Source organism: Podarcis liolepis (assembly GCF_965112155.1).
Source record: "Podarcis liolepis genome assembly, chromosome: 18".
Classification (NCBI taxonomy): domain Eukaryota; kingdom Metazoa; phylum Chordata; class Lepidosauria; order Squamata; family Lacertidae; genus Podarcis; species Podarcis liolepis.
Window position 1 is genome coordinate 8,566,438 of NC_139572.1, and position 22,377 is coordinate 8,588,814.

Consider the following 22,377-nt stretch of genomic DNA (forward strand, 5'->3'; position numbering starts at 1 on the left):
AGTGTATAGGTGTGACAGTGTATAGGTATGTCGTACTAACGCTTCTTTTGCTCCTCCTGGGGCTGGAAAGGGGTTAGCTTAACCTCCAGTTTGCTAGTAAAACTCAATTACTGTGTCATGAAATGATGCATGTCTAGAAAGTGTGTCACCAACATAAAAAGTTTTGAAAGCTCTGGTTCAGCTGGTACTATATCGTGATGTTGAAAACCAAATATTGCCCATCCCTAGTCTTTTTTGTTGTTGTTGTTTATTTTATTATTTTAAACAAAGTAATAATGATAAATAAATAGAAATAAAACTTTGTCCCCCATCCCCAAGACCATTCCATTATAACCATCCAACCTCCTCAAATTTCAACACCTCTTGCGATGGTCTGACCAATTCCCCTCATCACAGCTTTCATTGTACAGTATCCCATATTATTGCTTGAGTATTTTGCCCCTTCTCATTAATTTCCCATATGTCTAATAATTATTTCCCTATCTTATTTACTGTTTGACTATTATTGAAGACCCTCATATCTAACCATCTTCTGGCTTCCTTATAATCTTTCTTGAGGTCTGTTCTTAACCTGAAACTGTTCTTAACCTGAAGCACCACTTTAGCTAATGGGGCCTCCTGCTGCTGCACGGTTTCTGTTCTCATCCTGAAGCAAAGTTCTTAACCCGAGGTAGTATTTCTGGGTTAGCAGAGTCTGTAACCTGAAGCATCTGTAACCCGAGGTACCACTGTATAGCATAAGCTCTTGTGGGTTAGAGACACTTTGTCATATGCAACTGGCCTAAGAAAGTTGCCAAACAGACTAATGCTGTAACTTCTCTGAAAGTTATTGTAAACACTGCAGGTCTTTACATTCTTCCATTTCTTTGTCAATTCAGAACATCTAGTGTGTGCCCCCCCCACCACAACCAACAAACAAATCAATCTACAGGTTTCATTAACAATTTATGTCTGTATTACTCATTTGGGCACACTAGAAGCTGGGAATAGGAATTAGCCTGCAAAGTTTTCCATTGATTCTGCACCTTACAGTACGTATCTTAGGACAAAGATGTCCACATGCATTTATCAGGCAATAATTCCTAAAGAGATACTCTCAACCAAAGGAAATTCAACTAATGCTCTTTGATGAGGACACATTTGTACTTGCGGCGCAAGTTCCTCAGCATGTGGCTTATGTAACAGCAGGATCTCTAAAGAAAGCCGAAGTAAAAGCAAGAATAAAGCATTCTTTTCTCTTTCTTATTCAATCAAAATGTCATCGTTTAGTGAATATGCATAGCACAATAAACAGTAAACTGAAGTGAAGAGGAATGACTGGAGTAGTGGCATCCTTAGAAAAAGGTTTTTCAACTTGAAAAGCATTCTCAGCAGACTCCCAAGCAAAGGGGAGGGGGAGGCTGAGGGAACACTCCACAAGGTAGGGTGTTTGAAAAAGTATGAGGCTGCCAGCTCTGCAGGCAAGGGGTGACATATCTGGGCTCCTGAGCCCCACAGGGGTGCCACAGAAAGAATATCAGGGGAGCCATGGACTTAAAAAAAGGTTGAAAACCTCTGGGATAGGTCATAGCCATGTTTCTGTTACTGCCCCTGCTCCTGGTTCTCTTAACAGCAGCCTGCAACCAAAGTTTTAGTTGCAAGGAAACTTATCTCCAGCAACATTCTAGGAGATAAAGCAAAAGTTTTAGCTATGAATGCTCAGCTTTTTAGTTGCAATTTTATTAACGTTGCTAATTTTGTTTTATAGATTATAAATGCCTTATTGATTTGTTAATTGTATGTTGACTTTTGCGGTAATTGTGATTTTTAGCTTATTTTTTGTTGCAATTTTGTTAAGTGTTTTACAGATTGTAATTGTTTTATTGATGTCTGTTAATTATTTTATATTATTTATGCTGCATTCGTGATGTTCTATTGTGTTTTGTTATGTTATTGTTATTTATTGTTTGCAAGCCACTTTGAGATTCATTTGAATTAAAAGTGGCATAGAAATATAATCAATCTATATTTGATTAAGTTTCCCAAGCACACACACCCCCTCTGCAACTATAGCAATGTCCCACATGTAATCAATGTGGCACAAAAGGAATAGGGAAGAGGAAAACAATCCTTGGAGCACCTACTGCTTCACTGGCCAATGACAGGGCCAATTTGATCTCTCTATTGCCATTATGTTCTTCCTGGGAGACACAGTGTACAACCACCCAGGGGCTCCAAGTCACCAGGCTGGTGCCAAGAGGCCACTGTGCCTCCCCCTCAGCTATGAAATCTCATGTAACTGGCAGCTGGAACACAGTGCCCTTTCATGCAGGGAGCTCCTCCTCCTTTGGCTAATAGAGGGGGCAGGCTCGACTTCCAACTGCTATAGATTAAACCACAGCAAGTAAACATGAATTTAAAGTTTAACAAACCCTAGAACTCTTGCATTAGTGCACATAAGGGAGCACTGACAAAAAATATGTCACATCTGAACCACACCATAGTCTCATTCCATTTTCTCTTCTGTCCCCATCCCTTTTTATACTGGATTTATGTGAGCCTGCACGCAGGGCTATCGTATTGTTTAAGATCTGCACAGTGCTTACAAAAGCATTGCTTACACCTTCAGCAAACCCTCTCTATACTGAAGTGCTTGCCAAGGAACCCCAGTCTATATACCCCTGGATTCCTCTCTTGCTGCAATACTGAGTCAGCTTCCTACCATATGTTCCTAGCCTGAGATTATTCTAGGGCAGGGATAGTGAACATGTGGCCCTGCAGATGTTGTTGGACTTCCAGTTCCCATCAGTCCTAGCCAGCACAGCCAGTGGTCGGGGATTATTTGCGCTGCAGCCCTCCAGATGCTGCCAGTCTTCATATTTCCCATCCCTCTTATGGGATGTATAGTTCATTCCCCCATCACTATCTACATGAACCAAGAATGCATCCTTGAATGAAATACTCCCCTATGCTGTGCATTTCAGAAAAGCAACACTGGTGTCTAGCTGTCCTTTGGGGAAGCTTATCCACAATTAGTGGCCTGTGCACTGAGGAGCCTGGGATCTCTGGAACAAATCACCGGTTTAAGGGAAATTATTCACCCCTTCAAATGCTATGGGAATGTTATGATGTATTAAAGAGGGTATGTAAAATACCAAATCAAACAGACAAAACTCCAACAGACCACATTTTCAACAGTTTTGAAGAATCTCAAGCTCAGACCTTGACGGTTCTTCAAAGTCTTGCAAACACATACACACTCAGAGATATAATCTAATCACCAAATGGCACTTTAAACCTAGGCTATGGTCACAACAATAGAATGTGCTGACGCCGATTCCCCTCCAATGGGATTTTTATTTTTATTATTTATTCTATTTCTATACCGCTTTATAGTTTAAAGAACAAAACTCAAAGCACTTTACAACAAATTAAGACATCAAATAAAACAATCCAGAATAAAACTAAAACAAGCTTCAAGAAAAATATTTCAGATAAGTAACATTTTGCTTTCCCCAGTCGCCAGCCTGGCATCCAGAGATCTCCACATGGTCACAATGGACTCCCACCAGTTGCAGAACATGCCTGGCTAATTTCAAAAGACAGTAACATTAAGAAAGCACTCGCTCACCTGAATAAGGACCCTATTTTCCTTCTCATTCTGAACGCATCCCTGAATTATTTTTTCAATTCAATACTGCAAAGTCACCAAAAAAAATACTGACATGGTGCACAATTTCATGTAACAAGAAAGAGTAAATGTTCTCCTATGGTGGCTTGCTGAAATAACCAAGTCTTCAGTTGGTGTCCAAAACTCATTATAGACAATGCCAGCTTGATTTCATTAGGTAAAGAGTTTCGTAACTGCAGTGTGCCATCACACTAAGTGCACAATTTCATGCAGAGGACAGTTTGACACTCCTAGAAATGTCTCAATGACAGATCACCAAGTTCAGAAAGATATATAGTATAGGGCAGTGTTTCCCAACCACTGTTCCGCGGCACACTAGTGTGCCGCGAGATGTTGCCTGGTGTGCCGCGGGGAAAATTAAAAAATTCGAAAGTTTTTTTTTTAAAGTCAAATTTTCGATTGGGGCGCCATCACTAGATGACCCCTGGGGTTCCCTCCCTCCCTCCCGCTCTGCGCCTCCCTCCTCCTCCTCCTCCTCCAGGGAGGCCCTTCCTGGCTCTCGGCCAAGGCTTGGCGGCTGCCACTCACTCACTCGCTCGCCCACCCGTCCCTCCATCCCTGCACCCGGCCTCTCCCCCTCCGTCCCCGGCGCGGGGGCTGCCGGGATCTGTAGTCCCCTCGCCCTTGGGCTCTGCGCCCGTGCGGGGTGCACGAACTATGTTTCCCAGCGTGGCCTGGCGGGCCGAGGCGTTTTGTTTGAAGCGCTCTTCTCCCGGCCATGGAATGAGCGCGGCGGCGGCGGCCGGGCGGGCAGGGGCTCTTCCGCACAGACCCCGCGCAGCCTGCCTGCGCCCCCGCGGAGATCGGGCGGCAGGATGGAGCCCGGGGATCCCCGCGGAGGCGGAGCGGCAGAGGCTGCCCCCCAGGTAGGGCTGCGTCGGGGTTTTTTTATTTTTGCAATGCTGCATCCGCGCCGCAGGGGACGCATCGGACCGCGGGGAGACCCCTTGGCGGGCGGAAGTTGCATGGAGTGCAGTGCAATGCAATGGCAACGTGGCGCCCTGCATGCATGCATGCAACTTCCACCGGCGCTCCGGACTTGGCAGGTGAGGGGGGTCCCCAGTGGGCGGCAGAGAGAGCCGGGAGGGCGAAGGGGAGCCGGGGGGGGAGCAGCGCTGCTCCCCGAGCCGAGCCCGGGGGGAAACTTCGGCGTCGTTGCGCCGGGTGTTGGAAGCGGAGGCTGGCGGGGGCCCCTCACCTGCAAAACCTGGTCACCTCTCATATATTTCGTGCATTGCATTCATCGCCCGCTTTCTCCTCCAAGGAGCTCCCGGGGGCGCGTGTGGTTCTCCCCGTGTTATCCTCGCAACAACAGCCCTGCGAGGTGGGTCAGGCGAGTGGCCCAAGGGAGCACCCAGGGATTGTCCTGGCCAGGTGGGGTGATTTGAACCCTGCTCTCTGCCCGGTCTTCGTCCTCATTTAGCCCCCACATGTGCATGACTGTGCATGACTGAGGTTTTCCCCCCTCGTCTTGGCTATGGTGTGAGTCTGTGCTGTTAATTAATGGGGTTCTGCCTTCGGAGAAGATGAGCCAGCCCTCAAGGAGGTGATTATGTAATTTGCTAGGAATTCATGTCCCTCCCGGCGTGACGCTGCGCGCTGACGTCACGGGGCTGTAATGGTGGTGTGCCTCGAGATTTTTTTCATGAAACAAGTGTGCCTTTGCCCAAAAAAGGTTGGGAAACACTGGTATAGGGAATAAGGTGATCTTATAAAGTACACTGGCCCCAGGTTATTTAGTTTTATATGAAGTAAGTAAAACCTTGAATATAGGTTGCCACTGTACTGGCACACAAAGCAGCTCTCAACAGGTGTTATGTCGTCATTAGCCGACATAACTGGGCTGCAGAATTCTGCACCAGCTGAAGTTTCTACAGTACACCAACCTTAAGAATAAGCCCCACATAGACCACATTACAATACTGTAGTCTATCCACATTACAGTGCTTGAGCCACTGTAACCAACCTATCCCAGACAGATGTGAAGCTGGTAAAAGGTACTCCTAGCCACTAAGGTATCCTAAGCCTCAAGTGACACATCTACATCCCAAGTACTCACAAAATGTGTATGTACTTCTCCAGAGTTTGTGCAACCCCACCCAGAACAGGCAACTAGTGCATCTCCCAGACATGGGAACAGTGCTTCTGTTTTGCCAAGATTTAAACTCAAGTATTACCCCTCATCTGACCTACCACTGCCTTTCAGGCATCAGTCCAAAACTAGCAGAATATTATAAAGAGCAGAAGAGGGTATCATCAACAAACTGGTGACCCTCTGCCCTAAAACTGCTAATGAACCCAAAGCTCCTAATAAAACTGCTGAGCTAACAATCAAAATCCAAAAGAGAAGATCTTTTTAACATTTTGAGCGGAACACAAGCTTTCCAAGTTCACAGAACACACCATCAAGCAGAATGGAAGAGCAGCTAAATGCAAATATATTTACCTAACAAAAGATAATTACTCTATATATCGCTCTGAATCTCATTTACAAGGACTGAAGCAACAACAATCTTTCTAAAATGCCAACCTAACATCAAAACACTGATTTCAGCAGAACACTAGAGGGAACAAGTACATCGAGATACCTCAGGACTAAGACGGAGAGATCACTGAAAGAGCATGTGTCAGTACAAAGTATTGTTTAAACAAAGTCGCTAGATGGCAGTGCAAGTCAGGGTTGTTGATGTTTTCCTTTTTAACAAAGTTAGCAATAAACTTAGCTCAAAAGTTCTCAATCAATTCATGCAACTCTCTCCAAAGAGGCTACTAGTCAGGACTCATTCTCAGTCTAAGCACATTTGTAAAGTTAACAATCTAGCTACAAATTTCAATCCTTGGTTGCCCATTAACATCAATGACCAAGCATGCTACCAACAGCAGGATGAAAACCTGCATTAGTTCTACCCTGCAGGCACAACAGCTCCAGCAGCACTCAATGCATGCATGCTATGTTAAGATGCGTATCTGCCAGCTTCTTACATAACCCCTCCAGTAGGTGTGCTTGCTTCACAAAGCAATGTGCTTCATCAGAATCCTAGCATTCATTGCAACAATACTTTATTAGTGGAAAACTCAAGCTGAAAAGCCCTTGTATCAAAAGTGGTGGAGCAAACCCATAGCTTCCTTTTTAAAGCCAATCTTTGTTTCTTTCAACCGAGACTTGAAAAATGCATTTCCTCCTTCTGCACCACACATAAAGATTTGGGCCCAATCAGCACTATAAATTTAAAGCAGTATCGTCCCACTTTAAAGAGTCATGGTATTTTCCGAAGAACGCTTGGGAAATGTAGTTTGTTACAGGCACTGAGAGCTGCTCAGAGACTCCCTATTCCCCTCACAGAGCTGCAGTGCTCAGAGTTCATTGTTAAATGACTGAGAATTGGGAATAGGGGTGTCCTAACAACTCTCAGCATTCTTAACTAGCTGAAGTTTCCACGATTCTTTGGGGGAACCACAGCTGTTTAAAGTGGGATAATACTGCTTTAAACGTATAGAGTGGGTGGGGCCTGGATGGCAGTGAGGATGCACAAGATGGCAGATGGGAGAGGGAAGAACAATGGGAGACGGGTACCTGTTTGCCCCTGTAGAAGAGCCTTTGCCTATCAGGTGCCACCCTGAACACTTCATGTATCCTCTGCCGGAGCTCTTCCACCTTGGTGAGCTTGGAAAGGGAGTCCACTCGGTGCGTCTCTTTCCCATCCATGCTGCGCACTTGAATCCACATTGTGGCTGTACCTTTGTCAAGGGACAAGCAAAGGACAAGATTACAAACACAAGGAGGGAAAATGGGGCAATGCGGGAATAAGAAATTCTACCCCCTCCCTTCAATCACTCCACAAATTATTAACAGCATTTTTCTTCCTCCTACACTGCATGCATACGGTTATTATTTCATAATATATACATGCCCAAACCAATTTATTTGCCCATCAACTGTTTTAAAAACTGTGATAACTCTCTAAATGTTGTACTAATACAAGGTTATAAAGTGGGAGGGAGAAAAAGAAAATATTTTTTAAATGGAAAAAGTTACACAGGACAATTCTACCACCAGAAATTGTTCTCTCATAACTTTTCCTATTTTCACTGTAATTAAAGAGGACCACCCACACTGGCTCCCCTCTAGATATCATACTGATAAGAACTAAAGATGAAACTGGCCAAAGGCCTTCTAGTTCTTACAAAGGCCAACAAGGTACCCACATGAGTACTGCTGTGCTCAGGTCCTGCCACTGGGGTACCCGGTTGGCCACTGTGAGAACAGTATGCCAGACTGGCCTGATCCAGCAGGTTTCCTCTCATGTTCTCAAGCCCACAACCAGGAGCTGCATTATACTGAACCGGACCATGAAAAACCTAGCTACTGGGTCAGGCCAAAAGAACCTATCTGGCCCAACATCCCAGGGTGAAATTTGCCTGGCACGTGTTTTACACCTTCCTGCCCCCATGATATTGTGCTTCTCAGAAACATCCCCCCTTCGCTTTCCCAGACCCCAACACCACTTCCAGTCTCTCCCCATGAGCCCCCCCCATGCACACACATACATATATACTAGGCACATCCCCTCATTTGCAAACCCAATTACTACCAGCGCCCCAGACCCCCTGGGGAAAAATACGATTCTTTCCAAGCCGCCACCACCCCAATCCCACTGCCTGCTAAAGCACGGGTTTTTTTATTTAACGCTTTTTATTGATTGCTTTTTAACTCAAGGCTTCCAAAGCAGTGAACGGCACTATCTATATACAGTGGTACCTCGGGTTAAGAACTTAATTCGTTCCGGAGGTCTGTTCTTAACCGGAAACTGTTCTTAACCTGAAGCACCACTTTAGCTAATGGGGCCTCCTGCTGCTGCCATGCCGCCGGAGCACGATTTCTGTTCTCATCCTGAAGCAAAGTTCTTAACCTGAAGCACTATTTCTGGGTTAGCGGAGTCTGTAACCTGAAGTGTCCGTAACCCGAGGTACCACTGTGTATGTATGCGTGTGTGTGTGTGTGTATATATATATATATATACACACACACACACACACACACACATATATATATATATATATATATACACACACACACACACGTATGTGCATTAACAAATATAACAAATAAAACACATAATAAAAGTGTTGTTACCTATTAATTCTCCTACCCCTTTCCCACCCCTAGCGCAGCACAGACGCCCCAGTGGGAAAGTACCGCTTTCCCAACACCCCTCCTATAGATTCTGCCCCATGAGCCCCCTCAGAAGTAGGCCATCCACTTTGAGCCCCCCCACCATCACCAACCCCCCCCTGCCTCTCCCAGATTTGCCCCCTCCACCCCCCCACCACTGTCGTTCGCCAGGAATAAGCAACACCCCATTGCCACCCGTCCGCCTTAAACCCCCACAGCCCCCCCACCACCAAAACAAACCACTCGCCTGCTGCTACCCCCCCTTTGTCTCACTATTTTGTGCGCCCCCCCCAAAAAAGCGCCCCCCCAACCCAAAAAGAGACCCCCCCTCCCCACAATTAATGAGCCCTATGCCCCCCTTCATTAAAAAGAGCCCCAGCCCCACAATTACGCACCCCAGCGACAAAAATCCCCTCAGAGCCGGTCTTACTCAGCGCGACCTCTCAGCCAAACTTGAGCTTCTTTCGCTCCCGCATTTTTTTCCTCCCCGCCCCCTTCCCCAACCGCCCCGCCTCCTGCTCCGGCTTTTTTCCCCTCTCTCTCTCCACCTCCACCACCCATTGGCTGAGTCCCCGGATAGCGGCGGACCGCATTGGCCGCCGCTCAAGGCGCCGCCCCTATCCCCGCCCACCCCCACCAAAAGCAAGTTCGCCTGCGCCACGTTTCCACTGCGCGAAGTGTGTCTCTCGTCTCCCTTCTCCCTCGCGCCACAAAAATTGAAAAAAACCGCCCCCGGCGCGAGGGTTGGACGGGAATTTGAGAGGCTCTCTCGCGATATTATGCAAAAGAGCAGACAGAGGGCGAGACGGAGCAGGGAAGAGGGAGCTTTTTGCTTCTGAGTTCATTTAAAGGGGCAGGCGGTAAAATAAATATTCATCATCATCAACATCAACAACAACCTTAATTTTAAAAAGCTATTGAGATTATGGAGGGACTTTCTGTAGTAGCACCACGGAAACTGAAATAATTTCAGTTGCCACTCTAAACTCAATTGCATAAATCCCATTTCAGAAATAAATAGCATTTCCTTTGCCTTTATGCTATTTAACTTTGCTTTAATACATTAAAAATGTACCCCCACACACAAGAATAACGGAAAATAAACTACCTAGGCTGAATAAAAAAAAAATTCCTTCCAGTAGCACCTTAAAGACCAACTAAGTTAGTTCTTGGTATGAGCTTTCGTGTGCATGCACACGAAAGCTCATACCAAGAACTAACTTAGTTGGTCTTTAAGGTGCTACTGGAAGGAATTTTTTTATTTTATTTTGACTATGGCAGACCAACACGGCTACCTATCTACTACTGGTATCTAGGCTGACTTAGCTCTGTGGGTCTATTGCAAAGAGAATTTACCTGGATGCAAGTCACCCAAAATGAAAAACTGGATACTTATTTATCATTATCAATTAATTCATTAAAATGATGCATCTTCTGGACACGCCTAAAAACAAAAGGCAGTTAAGGCTGCAACTCTGTGATGGCTTATTTGGAAGTAAGACAGATAGTTCCCTTAAGTTTAAAATGAACATGCAGTTTCATTAAGTCCAGCAGGTTTCTTTCTTTTTAAAGGTTTTTTTTATTAACAATTCTCCCCAAATACAGTAAAATTACAACTACAGAAGATGCAAATTGAATTAAGCCCAGAAGGTTTCAACTGACAAATGCAACCATCTCAGGATTGTTGATTGCATTAACACTTGTAGTTGGGACAAAGGAAAATGAATAGAATAGATCTTAGTTCTTATTCAGCTTTTTGCTCCTTTAATGCAGTAAGCCAGAAATTCGCAGAACAAAGACTAAGGCCACATTCAGGCCATGGGCTTAAGGCACTATGAGGCTGCTTTGAACAATCATGAGTTGTTAGGAGACCCCCTCTCTTCCTCTCCCAGAGATCTCTGGGGAAAAAGATCAATTGTTAAACCACTCAGGGAATGGCATAGAACCCACAAACCCTAGCTTAGTAGCAGAGCACTTTCAATGCAATCAGAACTTCTCAGGTTTGATCCTCAGAGTCTCCAGGAAAGGCTGGAGGAGGGGGAGAAGAAAGTAAACCACCGTTGAGCTTCTTTGAGATAAAGGTGGAATAGGAAGGAGGGAAAGACAGGTTTCTGGGTTTGAGGCATGGATGCCCAGGTACCAAGATGGAGCCTGACGTCTCCACCATCTGGAGGTCCATGCCTTGGGAATCCTTGCATCCTGACTGTTTTCACACATCCTGTAGAATTCTGTCCACTATATTTCATCTGTACAATCATAATGAATTTTAGGAACCAAAAAGTCGTATAGAAAAAATACAACTTTTGAGCCATCTGATCCCCAAATGGCAACTAGACATTCCGTTTTGGCGACTGTAACCCTGGTTTAAGGAGCCATTTGGCGCCTAGCTTATACGTATATGAGAGTTTCTAACACGGGTTTTAGTGTGTTGTCAATCACTTTGAAGTTTTTTTCTTTAAAATATTAAGTATTATAGAAATTAAATGAATAATAACAACCACCCTACCAGGGGATTAGCACCTAGACATTCCGTTGCAGCAATCATAACCCAGGTTTAAGGTGCCATTTGGGAATTAGCGTATATATCTGAGTTTCTCACACTGTCTAACCACTATGCCACGCTGTTGGCACTACAACTCCCATCTTCCACAGCCAGATTGGCCAATAGTTGAGGATGATGGGAGTTGTAGTCCAACATCATCTGGCGACCCAAGTTTGAAAAGCACTGGATTAAAAGATCCAATGGAGAGATAAACCAATAATGTCCTCATTAATTTGGGTTTACATAACCTAAACAAAGGGATGGGGGTGGCGCTGTGGTCTAAACCACTGAGCCTCTTGGGTTTGCCGATCGGAAGGTTGGCGGTTCGAATCCCCGTGATGGGGTGAGCTCCCGTTGCTCGTTCCAAGCTCCTGCCAACCTAGCAGTTCGAAAGCACACCAAAGTGCAAGTAGATAAATAGGTACCACTTGGGCGGGAAGGTAAACTGTGTGTCCGTGCGCTGCTCTGGTTTCGCCCGAAGCGGCTTAGTCATGCTGGCCACATGACCCGGAAAAACTGTCTGCGGACAAATGCCGACTCCCTTGGCCAGTAAAGTGAGATGAGCGCTGCAACCCGAGAGTCGTTCACAACTGGACTTAACTGTCAGGGGTCCCTTTACCTTTAACCTAAACAAAATATCCCCCAAGATATTACTGCAAAGGTCAGAAGGTGGAGGAGTGGAGGAGAACACCCTCTCCACTTCTGGAACAACCAGATCAGCCTCTGCCAACCTCCTGGTTGGACTACAACTCCCATGAGCCCCCAGCCAGCATGGCGGCGAAGGCTGAAGCAGATTTGGAAGCTTGCCACCTCCATGTTCCAGAAGCTGCTTAATTGCACTTCCTCCTGTTACAGCCTGCAGTAGGAAAACCGCAAAGCATCAGTTTGTCTGCAAGCCCCACCAAAGTGCAGCTGTCTATAAATAGGGACAGGCCCGATTGCTCCATGACCAAAACAAAAAAAATAAGCTTTAGAAATCCCTGTCTCACTTTCCTGCAAAAAGCAACAACACAGGCGGCATTGCTGGCACCATTTCAATGGCAACCTGGGTTTAAAAAAGGTTGGGTCTCTTGCCATTCCCTCTAAGGAGCTCCCATTTTATCTTCACAACAGCCCTGCCAAGTGGGCCAGGTGTGGGGACTGCAGGCCCCAGAAATTGGGGTTGAGGGTGGGAGTTTGCAGCTTAGCAATGCCTGGAAAACGATTCTAAAATGTTCACCAACTGCAGCTGTGTCCCGAGAAACTCACGAGGAACCCATGAGTGCAAACAGCCCTTTCCTGCTGTTTTCTCCTCATCCATTGGGGTTGGACTAGATGACCCTTAGTGTCCCTGCCAGCTCTAAAATTCTTTGAATACTCATATTCCTTTCAAAGCCACCCTCAGTCTGGGGGTATTCAATGGGTTGTATTCAATTATGCCCTGCTCAGAACAGACCCACCAAAAGAAAATAAAGCTAAGTTAACTCCAATGGGTAAGAGCTAGGGGTGAACCAATGGAGGAAAAAACTGAATAATATTATAATTTTAGAATACTTAACTGTGAAGATACATAGAATGAAAGCGTTTAAGGTCAGTGAGAAAGAAGAGGATTGGTTTGAGAAGATATTGAATGATTTGAGTAGGTTTGAACAATTTGGGGCAATTAAAATGTTAAAAGTTAAATAAACCTTGTGGAGGGAGGAGTGTTAAGGTATATAGAAGGGTACATATGGTTGATTTGAATATGTTATTATGGAATATTATTGAATATGTATATTATTGAATATGTATATTACTGAATATTGTATACCCAATGTATCAGCCACCTGGGGGGTTTCACTGTTTGTGTTTTGGTGGTTGCTAAAAAATTATATATATATATATATATATATATATATATATATATATATATATATATAGTTCACTCCAATGGGTTCTAGTCAGAGTTCAGACAGAGGCAAACTCCGGCCCCCCAGATGTTTGGGACTACAATTCCCATCATCCCAAGCTAACAGGACCAGTGGCCAGGGATGATGGGAATTGTAGTCTCAAACATCTGGAGGGCCAAAGTTTGCTTATGCCTGCCTTAGTTCAAACCATGCTCTAGGGAGCCTTGTATCAACGCAAGGGGCACATTCCCTCTGGGAAAGCCTACTGCATGCAAGTGGCGGACGGGGGCTAAAGAGGGCAGAGCGCCACAGATGTGAGCCTTGCTTTGTACAGCAGAGAGCACAAAAAAGGCAAGTGGTTTGCACAAACACACCCCTATGTCTCCCAATCGTGACAAGAAAAAAGGCATGATCAGAGCACAAGAGCACATCCCAGCCAGACAAAAGGACATGGAACTGCCTGGAAAAGGAGTATGACTTGGGGAACATTCTAAGGGCCAGAAACAGGGGCATAGAGGGCTGGCATTCAACTCCCTGGGTTCAAAGCCAGGCATAGGGAAACTCGGCCCTCCAGATGTTTTGGGACTACAACTCCCATCATCCCTAGGCTAACAGGACCAGTGGTCAGGGATGATGGTGAAGGGCCTCAGAAATAGAAATTCTAGCATGCTGTTATCAAAGCCACTGTTACAAGGCGGGCAAGGCCGTAGCAGGCAGACAAACAAAGAATGAGTAAATTAAGAAGTGTTAACCTTCAAAAGGAGAAACATGGAATGTTAGAGCCTGATTGGATAAGAATATAAAGTCTCACTCTCTGTTTTTTTTGTATAGTCTATAAAAAGTGGGTGCACGCTGACTGGGGTGTGCAGATTGCGAGCTTATCGCTCTGTACCTTTGTTCTGCATGTGCATTTCAAATAAATCCTGTTGGATCCTGCAAGGTTGGTTGCCACTTTGTGTGAAGCTGTGCTCTGGGGACCCAATAGCAGATATGGAACAGGTCCATCAATGGGAGTTGCAGTCCCAAAACATCTGGAGGGCTGAGTTTGCCTATGCCTGCCTAAAGGGTTTCCCTAACACAGAAACCAGATGCAAGGAGGACAGGAGATAGAGATGCCTTGGCAGGCATTTGTGCAACTGGAGCTCGACAGCACATTTTTGGCCCAACACCACACACACACACACATCCCCGAAACCTTTTGTCTAATGCAGTCCACAAAAGCCTCTCTCTCAACAGCAGCGCAATCCTGCACATGCCTATGCAAGAGAAAACCCCCAGTGAGTTAAATGGGGCAAGCCACATTGAAAGGGACCACAGGAAAAGACAGACCATTGGGCCTATCTAACTCAGTGCTGTCTACACTAACCGGCAGAAGCGCTCCAGGATTGTCCAGCTCTGCTGGGAGATGCTGAGGGCGGAACTTGGGACCTGAACATGGAACCTTATGTATGCAAAGCTTATTTTAACCTTTGATTCCTCCTTTTTAAATTCATTATAGCTGATTTTCTCAGCCGCACTGTATTTATTTTCATTTCCTGGAGACATTCTTCATATGGAATTGATTCCTAGTGCAACTACTCTCCCCATTTGGCCAAAGATGTAATATATTAAAAAAAGATGAGCCGCATCCAGCCGGGAACCCATTGAAGCAAATGGACGTAAGTTAGGCAAGTTCATCGACTTCTCAATATGCGATCCTTTGCATGCCTAAGCAGAAGGAAATCCAATTGAATTCAATGGCCCTTACTAACCAATGCACCCGTTTTCTTAGGAATAAGTCCCATTGAACTCAATGAAACATACTTCTCAAAAACTTAAAATTTTCAAGGGGGAGCAAGACTGTTGTGCAACAGGCTGGCAACAGTCACACACCTGGAAGCTGCTTGTTTCTGCTAAAACAGGCTCCCCCAACCTCAGCCCTCCAGATGTTTTGAAACTGCAATTCCCATAATCCTTGACCACTGGTCCTGCTAGCTAGGGGTGATGGGAGTTGTAGGCCAAAAACATCTGGAGGGCTGAGGTTGAGTAAGCCTGTGCTAAATCTGAGGTGGAGCAGAGCAAACCTTGACCCTGTCAATTTCAGTGGGATTTCTAGCCAGCTTTCTTCCATGGACTCGGGGGGGGGGGGGAAATATCCAACTTTAGCCACTCAAGAGTGGATCCGTTCATGGGCGTGGCCAGGATTTATTTGGGAGCGGCGGCAGGCTTTATGTCTGGGAGGGCAAAACCGAGTTATCTGCCACACAATTGGTCAGTGAGTTCTTTTTATTTATTTACTTGATTTAAGGGGGGCAGCTGCCCCGCTACCCATAGATCCATTGAAATCAATGGGTCTACTCTCAGTGTGGCTAACATTGGCCATTAAAGGTAAAGGGACCCCTGACCATTAGGTCCAGTCGTGGCCGACTCTGGGGTTGCGGCGCTCATCTCGCTTTATTGGCCGAGGGAGCCGGTGTTTGTCCGCAGACAGTTTTTCTGGGTCATGTGGCCAGCATGACTAAGCCACTTCTGGCGAACCAGAGCAGCGCACGGAAACACCGTTTACCTTCCCGCTGGAGCGGTACCTATTTATCTACTTGCACTTTTGATGTGCTTTCAAACTGCTAGGTGGGCAGGAGCAGGGACTGAGAAACGGGAGCTCACCCCACTGTGGGGATTCGAACCACCAACCTTCTGATTGGCAAGCCCCAGGCTCTGTGGTTTAACCCACAGCGCCACCCGTGTCCCTTGACATTGGCCATTACCCCACATTAATAATACTACTGATGCTATGCTACTTGGGAGCAAACCCCAGTAAACCTAATTGGGACGTCCTTTCCCACCTGAAGGCATGGCCAAACTTGGCCCTCCAGCTGTTTGAGGACTACAATTCCCATCATCCCTGACCACTGGTCCTATTAGCTAGGGATGATGGGAGTTGTAGTTCCCAAACAGCTGGAGGGCCAAGTTTGGCCATGCCTGCCTGCAGAGGCTTTCGCTCTGCACCACGCCACAGGGATGACATGGAAGTCCGTGTCCCCCCCCTTCCCATTCATTGCAATGAATGCTCGTACTCCAGGGTATGTTTCATGAATCAGTGTGGCCGTTTTTAAAAATTGTGTGGTCAGCCACCCACCGCTGCAGCCCTTACCCTACAACGATCTGGCAGTTAAGTCCATCTGGCTTAACTGAGTAGACTTGGAAGGGCAGAATGTACTCTGCTTAAACAATGAACAGTATATTAACAGTATATGAAGGTTAACAGAAAATTGCAACTTATTTTCCCGCTATTCGATATACACCCTGACTTTGAGGGTGACGGGGGGGGGAATTCCAGCACCCCCACCCCGCTGGCAGCCGACCCACCCCGCAAACCTCTCCTGCAATGCTAGGCGGCACTTACCTGGGGGCAGATCGCCTTGAGATCCACCACACGGTCCAGAATCGCTTTGTGGATTTCTGTCTTAAAAAGGACACTCACCTGGTTTGCTTGTCTTTTTTTAAAAAAAAATAAAACTTCTCTCTCTTTCTCACGGCTCTGCTTCTTTGCAAATCCGAAGACGGGGAAAGCGCGCCTTTTTTCCTTCCTCCGATGGAAAAATTAATTAAAAAAATTAAAACTGTATCATTCAATCCCAAATGCTTCCGTTTGATCCAGGTATAGATCTCACGTGGCAATATTATGCATATTATATTGTATATATTTTATATGTGTATATATATAGGTGAGTGTCTATAAAAAAAAGCTGGAAGCGAAAGGTCCCCCGCAACTGGAGCAGCCCGCGCAAAATGCTCCTTTTTTACGCCTCCAGTCTTTAGAGTTTGGCGGGGAAAGTTGCTGTGGGCCGTTCGGAGCCTCCTGATTGGTCGGCGGTGGCGGGAACTGGGAGGAAGTGGGCGTGGCTTCATCCCGGCTCACTTGCCATTCCGGCTTGCCGCTCGGAGGGCTGAGTGCGCATGCGCGACGAATAATAGCTCAGACACCGACTGATCAAGAGATTGCTTAAAACGTTCAGCTTGACTTGGTCATCCCAGCTCTGGGAGCTGTTTTGCTTTCGCCTCATAAGGTTGCAAACCCTCTGGGCGTAAGCAGTGTTCAGTTCAATGGCAGTTACTTTTGAGTAGGGATGTGCAAAAGTTAATTTAGTTTGCATTTAACAATGAATTTATCAAATTTGCGTTTTCTGGAACTGTGAAAACACCACCCATTTAAAGCAGAAGTCTTCTCCCAAATAATATTTGGAATTGTATTATTAAGTGTGCTGGGAATTGGACCCCTGAGCATTAGGTCCAGTCGTGACCGACTCTGGGGTTGCGGCGCTCATCTCGCTTTACTGGCCGAGGGAGCCAGCCTACAGATTCCAGATCATGTGGCCAGCATGACTAAGCCGCTTCTGGCGAACCAGAGCAGCGCACGGAAACGCCGTTTACCTTCCCACCGGAGTGGTACCTATTTATCTACTTGCACGTTGATGTGCTTTCGAACTGCTAGGTTGGCAGGAGCTGGGACCGAGCAACAGGAGCTCACCCCGTCGTGGGTATTCAAACCGCCGACCTTCTGATCGGCAAGTCCTAGGCTCTGTGGTTTAACCCACAGCGCCACCCTCATCTTACCTGGTTGCTTTTGATCAGTCTTTTAGGTCAAGTTTCCTCACTTTTCTTTTTTCATTAAAAGCTGAAACACACATGCACAGAGCCCTAACAGAGATGAACTGGTGGGGAAACCATTAAAAAAATACAAAATAGTGTGTGTCATTTTAACAGGTGAATTTCTTCAATGAGGGGTCTTAAAAAATAAGATTTTGGGAGTGAAGAATTCAAATCTGCTGCTGTTTTTGTGACGGAACAATGTTTAGCTTAGTAAGTCTACATTTGATGAAGAAGCACATAAACTGTTTCTGGGAAACCAAAGAATTTTAATTTTACCCTGTGAAAATGTCAGGCAATGCTAAATAATAATATGTAACTGCAGTTACTTGGCAATCATTTTTAATTATTTCTGTGCAATTTTACCCACATTTTACTTACCAGGCAAAACTAAATTACTGTATATTAATTTAACCAAAGTTCCCAAGTCATGTTACAACTTTTTGGCACCCCTCATTTTTTGGAATTTGAAAGCTGAAAAATTCAATGCACCCTAATACAACCACAATGGGAAAATATTTCTAAATATCTTGTTTTGTCTAGCACGCCAGCAAAGTTTAAAAATGTTCTGCTTTATGTCAAACCTATAGACTTCAGAGTGCCTTGCTACACCCTAATTAAGCATGCTGACTTGCTCAAAATGGCTAAATCCCATCATTTAATTTGCATAGAGGCCTTTTGGTCTTCCAGTATTATCCTTCCAATGTTATCTTGACTACCATAATCATATCAAAGAGTGAAACTACTGAAAGAGTCAAACATATCCCAATTGTATTCATTCAGGATCTTGAAGAGAGGCAAAGGCATTACTTAAAGTCTTAAATCTATTATTATTATTAAATTTACTCAGTAATGCTGATTGCTGTTATCAGCACAATTGCTGATATGAGGAGTCACTGTGCTAATTTTGTAAAAGTTTAAGCCCTAATTTAATTGTCGTGGACTGTGCTTTTTGCATTCATTGCCAATTAGCATTCTTATCTCCCCCTTCATTCCTGGCAGTCTGTTAACTTTTCATGCATCTGGTGAAACTTTTCATGCATCTTGGGTCCTCTAGCCTGCAAAAGCTTGCATCAGAACACATTTACTTCTTATAACAAAGGCCAGTGTAAAATTAAGTGTTAAAAGCCTGCACACATCACTACAGGGGTTAATATAATCATCTCAGCAATAACCACCATTTGTCAAATATTTAATTATCACTGATAAATAACAAGTCTCTTAAAAGGCACTGTGAGGCTCTTGGATTTTCTTTGTTGCCACACTGGAAATACTGTACTGGAACAAGTTGTTGAGCAAAAAAGAGAAAAAGATGATGGATCTCTAAAGTTAAAGGGATCCCTGACCATTAAGTCCAGTCGCAGATGACTGTGGTTGCGGCTCTCATCTCGCTTTATTGGGCAAGGGAGCCGGCATACTACTTCCAGGTCATGTGGCCAACATGACTAAGCCGCTTCTGGCGAACCAGAGCACCGTTTACCTTCCCGCAGCAGAGGTACCTACTTATCTACTTGCACTTTGACGTGCTTTCGAACTGCTAGGTTGGCAGGAGCAGGGACCGAGCAACGGGAGCTCACCCTGTCGCGGGGATTCGAACCGCCGACCTTCTGATCAGCAAGCCCAAGAGGCACAGTGGTTTAGACCACGGTGCCACCCGCGTGGTCTACTGGGGATTTATTATATAGAACTGTGGTGTCCTGAGTTTGAGGTTCCTGTCTCATGTCTCGCACAGAGAACAAAACCTGTGAGGCTGAACTTAAAATCCCAGAAATGTCACACCCGCGCTATATATTTAAAACACATTTCTACTGTGTTAAGAATCCTGGAAATTGTAGTTTACCCCCAGCAATGCTACAATCCCAAGCACCTTTAACAGACTTCCCAAGGTTCTTTGCGGGGGAGCTATGCACTTCAGGTGTGCTTTGTGTGTTTTTTTAAAAAAGATATTTATTAAAGTTTCCAATTTTTTGCAAACAAAAAGAAAAAAGCAAACATAAAAAAGGTTAAAAACACATAAATTTCACAACTTATTTTCTCATAACATATTTCCCTGACCTCCTCATACCTCCCCTTCTTGCATATCCAGTTCAAATTATTTGTGCAGCAAATCCATATCTCAAAGCATTACAGCTTTAAAAAAAAAAGAAAAAACAAGAAAACACCTTATTTTCTCTCCAACATCTTAGGTTATTATAACCTTAAATTCTTACTTATAAAAAGAAAACCATTTTATCATATTCCTTTATACCATTACAGCTAGAAACCACTTAATTTCAATCCAACATCATTCAACATTCCTTAATTTTACAGTATTTTTGTAGATAGTCCTTAAATTTTTTCCAATCTTCTTCTGCCGACTCTTCTCCCTGGTCACGGATTCTGCCAGTCATTTCTGCCAGTCCCATACAGTCAATCAGCTTCACCTGCCATTCTTCCAAAGTGGGCAAGTCTTGCATCTTCCAATACTTTGCAATAAGTATTCTTGCTGCTGTTGTAGCGTACATAAAAAAAGTTCTATCCTTTTTTAACACCAACTGGTCGACCATGCCCAAGAGAAAGGCCTCTGGTTTCTTCAAGAAGGTATATTTAAATAGCACTGCAGGTGTGCTTTGGATTCATAGGGTGGAAGGATTTGGCGGGTCAGAAAGGTAACCCATTGTTGGCATCCATCAAGAGACAATGGAGTCCGCCTCCGGGGGTTAAGTCAAACCACTGTGTTAGCCAGGGCCGTCTTAAGCATATCCGGTTCCGTGGTGCACAGATCTCTCTGGCACACACACACACACTGTTTCCCAGAGTTGTCAAGCTTGACTGTTTTTTTAGGGAGTGGTCACCACACTTACACAATATCTTTAATAAGCCCTTAGAACAAAATAAAATGAAAAGGCAGAAGAAAGTCTAATGTAGTCCTCAATTCCAAAGCAAGACTCATCCAAGACTCAGCAGTTCTTCTAATTCATCCTCATGATTCAAATCACCACATATCAAAAAGTTAAAGCAACCACCAGTTTGTTGTTCTTTAAATAAATTGATAAGGACACAGAGAATGACGTTCCTGGCCAATTTGTGTTTAAGTACAAAGACGACGTTTTCAAATATTGTGGGATGGGGGGGTGTAAAGCAGTGACATCTTGAACCTAAAAAGGACCCAAAACTTGGGTCACAAAGGCTGCAGCCCAAAATGCACTTACCTGAGAGTAAGCCCTGCTGAATCTAATAGGACCTTAAAACCTTGTCCCTTGCCAGAGGTACTTGTTTTTGTTCTTTCGTCGTTTAGTCATGTCCGACTCTTCGTGACCCCCTGGACCAGAGCATGCCAGGCACTCCTGTCTTCCACTGCCTCCCGCAGTTTGGTCAAACTCATGCTGGTAGCTTCAAGAACACTGTCCCACCATCTCGTTCTCTGTCGTCCCCTTCTCCTTGTGCCCTCCATCTTTCCCAACATCAGGGTCTTTTCCAGAGAGTCTTCTCTTCTCATGAGGTGGCCAAAGTCTTGGAGCCTCAGCTTCAGGATCGGTCCTTCCAGTGAGCACTCAGGGCTGGTTTCCTTCAGAATGAAGGAAATCAGTATCTGAAGAAGTGTGCATGCACACAAAAGCTCATACCGATAACAAACTTAGTTGGTCTCTAAGGTGCTACCAGCATGAGTTTGACCAAACTGCGGGAAGCAGTGGAAGACAGGAGTGCCTGGCATGCTCTGGTCCATGGGGACACGAAGAGTCGGACACAACTAAACGACTAAACAACAACAACAAAGGTGCTACTGTAAGGGTTTTTTTATTTTGTTTCGACAACAGACCAACATGGCTACCTACCTGTTCCTTCAGAATGGATAGGTTTGATCTTCTTGCAGTCCATGGGACTCTCAAGAGTCTCCTCCAGCACCAGAATTCAAAAGCATCAATTCTTCAGCAATCAGCCTTCTTTATGGTCCAGCTCTCACTTCCATACATCACTACTGGGAAAACCATAGCTTTGATTACATGGACCTTTGTAGGCAAGTGGTGTCTCGTAGTAGCCAGAGGTACTCCCCTCCCCTAATAACCCATAACTCCCCATACCAAGTAACTTGACTATTCAAGGGCTTTAAATGGTGTCGCCATTGGGTTCCCTGTCAGGAGTTCAGCCTACACTCAAGTAGGACCCTGGCAGAGACACATGCCTGACTGGCATGTTCTCTCCCTCCTGGTCGATCGTTCGGGAGCTTCATAAGCTTGCTTCTGCCCGAACATCACAGCGACCGATGCCAACAGACATCGGTACACTTAGGGATCCACAGAGTCTTCGCAACTTGCGTGACAGACCTCAGCAACTCAGCATTTTGGCTAATCTACTTTATTTACATATAAACATACATGGAGCACTGCAACATGGCTCCCTCTCTCTCTAGCATCAGACAGCAAAGAGAAAAGGGACAAAGGACAATAGTCCCACTTCACGGAACACAGTAACACAAACATCCTGTCTCCATCACTTTCCACTCTGTGGAGTCAAAACA

General features: G+C 45.1%; 2 protein-coding genes across 5 annotated transcripts in view; one reads left to right on the plus strand and one right to left on the minus strand.

Annotated features, from left to right (window-relative positions):
• Window positions 1-17,017, minus strand: part of UHRF1 (ubiquitin like with PHD and ring finger domains 1) — a 34,680-nt gene extending 17,663 nt beyond the window's left edge. The window contains exons 1-2 of one of the 4 annotated variants that reach the window (XM_083483714.1): window positions 16,714-17,017; window positions 7,245-7,408 (exon numbers count right to left, since the gene is read on the minus strand). In XM_083483714.1, coding sequence (XP_083339840.1) covers window positions 7,245-7,397 — 153 coding nt within the window. In that variant the 5' untranslated portion in view covers window positions 7,398-7,408; window positions 16,714-17,017. Of the gene's footprint in view, window positions 1-7,244; window positions 7,409-9,238; window positions 9,374-9,480; window positions 9,571-16,713 lie in introns of those variants that run through there. The other 3 variants (XM_083483711.1, XM_083483712.1, XM_083483713.1) reach the window with 3 other exon arrangements.
• Window positions 1-22,377, plus strand: part of LOC310697329 (perilipin-3-like) — a 181,528-nt gene that overhangs the window by 125,481 nt on the left and 33,670 nt on the right. The gene's annotated exons all lie outside the window — the stretch shown is intronic.